At 30.4% G+C, this 6,307-nt stretch overlaps 1 protein-coding gene across 1 annotated transcript; it reads right to left on the reverse strand.

Moving 5' to 3' along the window:
• Positions 1 to 434: 434 nt before the first annotated feature.
• Positions 435 to 4,884, reverse strand: LOC110724360 (metal transporter Nramp2-like). The gene is made up of 5 exons (XM_021903782.1): positions 4,845 to 4,884; positions 3,857 to 4,172; positions 1,795 to 1,931; positions 1,046 to 1,698; positions 435 to 938 (listed from the first exon to the last, which is right to left on the reverse strand). Exons 1-5 carry the CDS (start codon positions 4,867 to 4,869, stop codon positions 690 to 692), a joined length of 1,380 nt encoding a protein of 459 aa, XP_021759474.1. The 5' UTR covers positions 4,870 to 4,884; the 3' UTR covers positions 435 to 689.
• Positions 4,885 to 6,307: the final 1,423 nt, after the last annotated feature.

Consider the following 6,307-nt stretch of genomic DNA (forward strand, 5'->3'; position numbering starts at 1 on the left):
AAAAAAAAAAAAAAAAAAGACTTGACTTATCTTAGCATAAGTTGATATTTGTTGGTGCTCTCCTTTATTTTTGTGGGATCGATCCTTATTTGCCATTTCTACTTACTAGAGAGACAAAGTTATTATTATTATTATTTTTATCTTTGGTAGACCGGGCTTGATGATGGCCTATCAAGGTTCTACGTGTATGTTCTAGTCTTTCATCTTTGAATATAATTCATACAATTTAGTTTGTGGTTGTAAGGGAATGAAGAGATGGTTAAAAATTCCAACGGTTTGTAGTCCTTAGGTTAGGTTGTATGCATGTAATTCATATGGCAAAAATTGAAATTAACAAAAATTGACTAATGGCCTAATACATAGCACATGAGTATTCAGCTCGATACAAAATTAATTTTGTAAAAAAATGTAGTTCAATGTAGTTCTCTAATTAAAGATTCAGATCAGATGAAGCACCCCATTGCAGCTGGTTAAGCAACAACTGAGTAAGAATTTTCTACAATATTTGACCTTCAATAACTATTCACCCCGGTCCGTGAGCAATCTCTTTCATGCTTGTTGAAGATAAGACATGCCAACTTATTGATTTCAACAAAAAGAATAGAATCGTTTGTGATGATATGATAGTGAATCCCTTTACTCTCTTTAATTGAATTGAGCACTTTAAGCCAAATTAAATTTTATAATTCTTAAAAATGAGGCGTTCTCGCACTTTCAATTTTAGAAGTGTAAGAAAATCTTTCAAACAACCTCCTATGCAAAGTTATTGGAAAGAAACCATCTCGAGAAATAAGATATATGATAAACCCTATATATGCCGCTGATAAAATGCAGAATAGAACCCCAAGAAATAGCCCGTCGATAGTATTAATGAAAAAGTCCAATAAAACATAGATGTTAATCATCATTACAACTGCCAATACTGTCCATGCCACCTTCTGCAATAAAATATCAGCAACATTAGACATAAAATAACATAAGACATGATTCTTGAATAAATATATTAGCACATATGAAACATCGAACATATATGTCAAGAACAAACCTCGAGTGTAGGTCCTATCTTGAAAACTCCCATCACCTCCTCCTTTGACACCATGGTAAAAAGAGGTATTAGAGAGAAAGGAATTTGAATTGATTGAAGCACATTAAGCCATTCATTCATAATATCCATTGCCCCATCTGATCTATCAAATACAATAGCTAAAATCATCATAGGCACTATAGCAAAACTTCTTGTTATGACTGCCCTAAGCCATTCATTTATCTGAATATTAAGAAAACCTCCCATAATAAATTGTCCAGCATATGTTCCAGTTATGGTGCTACTTTGTCCGGCTGCTAACAACCCGATACCCCAAATATAAAGAATAGGAAGAGGACCACCTCCATACTTCTCCTCAAGGTATCGCCCTGCATTTTCAAGGCCTACACTAGAAGCATTCTTTGTTCCATAAAATCCCTTGGCAAAGACAGTCATAACAAAAAGGTTTATCACGAAGGAGATGAGAAGTGCCACTGATGATTCAATGGAATAGTAATTGATTGCCTCTTGAACTTGGCCAATTTGTTTCACATCTACCTTCCTCGATTGAACAAGAGCAGAATGTAAGTATATGTTATGCGGGGTGATGATGCATCCAAATATTCCTACTGCTTGTTGAATTGTCTTAGAGTTGAGTTTTGGTACCGACACACCTGAATCCATTAATATCATGACCATTTTATATGACAATAAACTAACAAACTTAGGTCATGCAAGAATTAAAACTAATATTGCTAATAAATTGTTACCTACTAGAAGTTCCTTTCCGCTTGGTTTAGCATCAACGAACATATACGCGAACGATATAGCCATTGTCATTACCATGATTGCAAAAGCTGCTTCCATTTTTCTTACTCCATAATTCTCAAGAAACAAAAACACGAAGCTGCTTGTCCAAGAAAGATCAAATGCATATAATTAAAATTAAGACACGATGCCTCTAAAACTGGACATACCCTTCATACTATTACCCACACCTTTAAAATAGCACATTCTGCAGTTTCAAATATTTTATTCTAAGTCTTTTTGTAAATAAACATCTTTAGTTACAAGTAAAATATATGAAATAATTAATATGCTGTATCTAAACACCAAAGTCAAATTTTTTTTTTTTTCTTACTTTCACTTTTTAAAACGTATGGTAGTTTTTTTAAAAAAAAATTAAACAAAATTGTTTCAGTGGGTTTTCAAAGTAATTTTCTTTAATATATAAAACTATTTCAAATGATATTATTGTTGATTGGTAACTATTTTTAATTCTAATAGGCTTTTTCAATTCTTAGGTATATATTTGTAGATCTTGTAACACTTTTCAACATTAGCAAACACTAATTAACTCAAGGCCACGGCCAGCCTTTAATTTTTGTCAAACAATATTTGTGCATTTATATATTGATTTTAAATCCTGTTTAACTAATATTAATATCAAATTAGATATATTGAATTTTCATATCAATCAGCTAATAATTAATAATGGCCCTAGACATCGCGGACACTAATAACTAGTTACCACCTAAAATCACTCGGATTTGCTTGGTTTACCTACATTTGTATTACATTGGTATGTTATTTAATATTGAACTACATATTATTATTGTTTAACCTACGTGTTTTTTCAAGGTGCATCATGCTTTCGGATTTTTCAATTGATTTAAATGCTTTGCTCAATCCATTGCTATTTCAATATAATTTTGTTGTAGTACACACATTAAAAACTACTTCCTCCATTTTTCAATATATGCAACAGTTTAATTGGCACATGTACTAATGCATAGTACGTTTTGATCATAAATATTTGCTAGCATATATTATTAACAAACATGAAAAAAATGATTACTTAAAAATATATATTGATCGATATTAATTTAACTACATACAATGCAATAACATATAATTTTATATATCATGAATAGTGTTAAATTCAATCGATCGTGACTCATGAGTATTTAGAAAACTTAAACAACATATAAATCGTTTATAAGAATATATTGATACATATGATTTTACATGGACACATCTTACACATATAAACTTAGTAATGTAGTGTTGGATAACCTATGAATCGAAATAAACCTAGATTCCTTTCCTTTTGTTATTCTCTTATGAATCAAATGTACGGATTTTAATGATCCCGCAAGTAGATTTATCCGGAAGGGAAATAAAAGGTACTGCAAAAGGAAGTGGGTTTTAGTGATCCTACAAGTAGAATTATAAAATAATTGAGCAAAAATGAATAAAAGGATTTTCATGTCAGATCCAAAACCAAAACTATCGCAAAATTTTAATGACCTACAATTAAAGTAGTAGTGCGTGTCTAACTAGATAATGAGGGCACCGATTCAATCTATTCTAAGGTGTCCTATACACCTTTATTTGTGTGTTTTAGTGGGTAAATGTGAAAAAATTACTTTTTGGTGGGTTCTCGTTTCTTAATAAAATATTAAATTTACTATCTTTTATTATAATTTTTTAATGTTTTAACTATTTCATTTACATCTATCTATATTAAAGTCAAATTGTTTTTTTAAAACTATGAGCCAATCAAGACATGACACTTTAAAAACAAAGAAAGTACTTGTTTAGTGGGTTCTTCACTTACCTTATGCAAGATTGTTTCTAGTAGAGGACGTTATAAACACATAAACATACAAAAGTTTATAGAAATCAATATAGTCATGGCCTATAAAGTTCACAAGTTTAAATTCCCTATTCTCATAATTAGCTTTTATATTGTCCTTATAGATTATTTAAGCAAAAAAAAAAAAAACAAATTACAAAGTGAAATTTAAAAGGTCCAAGATAGAAGCTTACCAATCAGCTGCAGTAATGACAACACTAGCCCAAAGAGGCAAAACACCATTGGTTAATATTTGAATGGCTATAGCTGTACCAACAACCTCCTGGATATCGGCAGCGATAACCGCTACCTCTGCCATGACCCACAGTAAAATCCTGGCCCATGGAGGGTACTCCTCCCTACATAACTCGGCTAGGTGGTTGCCTGTTGCAACTCCAACTCTTGCGGATAGAAGTTGAATCAACAATCCCATTATTGTTGACCATAATAGCAACCAAAGCAATGAGTAACCTGCTATTGCACCTGCTTGTAGATCACCTTCTATATTTCCTATTAAAAAGGTGAAAAATAGCAAGTCACTAAAGTTGATTGCAAATATTTTTATTCAATAATGAAGGGAGAATATAAATTCTTTACTCATTTAGTAATATTAGTTTTAATATATACTTTAGTATTTTAGCTTAACCCCTTAGCTTTGATGTGATAAACTAGTTTGATTTATATTTGGTATGGTATTGCATTAAATTGTTCTAATTTATACTCCCTAGATTATTTTTTTAGTCCCACTTGTTCTTTTCATATTTTTCGATGCAATATTATTTTTAAGTATCTCAAGAAAATTATTATATTTTTTTTTTTTTTACACATTTAGGGAAAAAAATGAGATGAACTTAACGATGTCTTACATAATGTATCTTAGAGTATAGATTAACATGCAAAATTTCATCTCTATTAGAATCTATTAAGATTCCAATTTTGACAAACAAAAAGTTTGAAGGGAAAGTACATAACTTGTGGTCATCATCAAGAGAAAAAAACACATTATCGTTCTACTTTTCAATATCATAGCGCTCACTAGTTATGTTGGTATATGTTAATTAAAGGGCTTATATAACGCCATTATTGAAATTAAGATATATTTGTATGAGACTATTTTACTTAAAGATTGTAGTAACGGGGATTTAAAAGTGTAGGCATTAACATACATACATTATTCATTACCTGGATCCAAAAATGCAATACTCATTAAAATGCCAGGCCCTGTATACAACCATAGCTTCTTCCATGAAAAGGGTGGTGTTTGATTATCATCAAATTGTTCCACTTCTATTACACCATATACTTGTTGTGTAAAATATGGTGTAACTTCTCTATCTTTTTCTTCTTCTTCATAATAATTATCGGGAAATTCTTGAAAGTATGTTGAAGATGAAGAGGCAACATTGGAAGGTAACAGTTTATTTGACTCAAAGGATTCATAAACGACGATAAATTTATTTTCATTCTGATTTTCAAGGGGAAAATGAGTGTCCATATTGGTAAGGGAGCAACATTTTGCTATGGAAAGTTTGTTTCTTGTTTCGGTATGTGCGAGTTTGTTTGAATTTTCTATTTAATTTGTGGTTTACTTTAGTGGAAGAAAATTTAGGATATGAGCTAAAAGATCCCCTAAAATTCTGATTGTTTGGAAATTTTTAAGCAAATTCACCCAAAATGTAGTGTATGGATTAAAACATAAAAAGGTAGAATTATAAAATTTTGTTAGTAAAATAAATTATTCTCCACATATATTCAACAATATTTTAATGTGTGGTATAATTCTAAAGACAATGTCAACTCAGAAAAAATAATTGAAAAATATAAATCTAATTACACAAATATTAAGTAATTATTTTCCATTTATCATTTAATTTGTATCCCTTCAATCCCTTTAATCTTTAACATTCTAGTAGGTTGTACATAATTAAGATTGTAAGAAGAAATGTAAAGACTATTAGAATTAGGAAAAATTGTCAAAAAATAATACAAACTTTGAGTGATACGCCAAAGAAAATCAATCTTTTGATTATTTCAAAATAATACACTTTTGACGGCATCCACTTTAAATAAGATAATTTACCTACAATCTAAAGGACCTATTAGTATTTTTGTTTTTTTTAATAAAATTGTTTAATACTTTAATTACCTCCTAATCAAAATATTAAGTATGATTATTTTTGGGAAATTATCAATAATACCATCCAGGTATTGGCTTTTATCAATGGTACACATCATTATATTAAACTTTCATTATCACCGGTACCCCTAAACTTTTCCCTTATTTACTACAGTAAGCTTGCCGTTAATTAAACGTTAATTATACTCGTTTTTGGTCTGAATTTACTTGACTAAAATGCCCCCCATTCAATAATCCTCCCTCCAAGCCCAACCAACAACAATTTATACAAAAAAAAAACGATCATTCATCTTCTTCACTCTCTCCCCTGTTCTACTTCTTCTTCTTCTGTAAACCCTACTTGACGCCTTTCCCCTATTCTTCTTCTGGATTGAAGCAAAATCCTTGGAATTTTAGTGACACTGTGTGGAATTTTAAAGGTTAGTGCTTTCTAGAATTTCGTATTTTGATGGTTTAAATTGTTAGGTTTAAATGAATGTATGTATACATGTGTAGTTTGTTGTTGGAT

This window comes from Chenopodium quinoa, unplaced genomic scaffold (genome assembly GCF_001683475.1).
Source record: "Chenopodium quinoa cultivar QQ74 unplaced genomic scaffold, ASM168347v1, whole genome shotgun sequence".
Taxonomy (NCBI): domain Eukaryota; kingdom Viridiplantae; phylum Streptophyta; class Magnoliopsida; order Caryophyllales; family Amaranthaceae; genus Chenopodium; species Chenopodium quinoa.

Coding starts and splice junctions, on each gene's coding strand:
- LOC110724360 (XM_021903782.1), bottom strand. CDS start 4,869: ATGAGTATTGCATTTTTGGATCCAG. Junction 4,173..4,844: donor TATTGCATTTTTGGATCCAG/GTAATGAATAAT, acceptor CCTTTTTAATAG/GAAATATAGAAGGTGATCTA. Junction 939..1,045: donor AGATAGGACCTACACTCGAG/GTTTGTTCTTGA, acceptor ATTTTATTGCAG/AAGGTGGCATGGACAGTATT.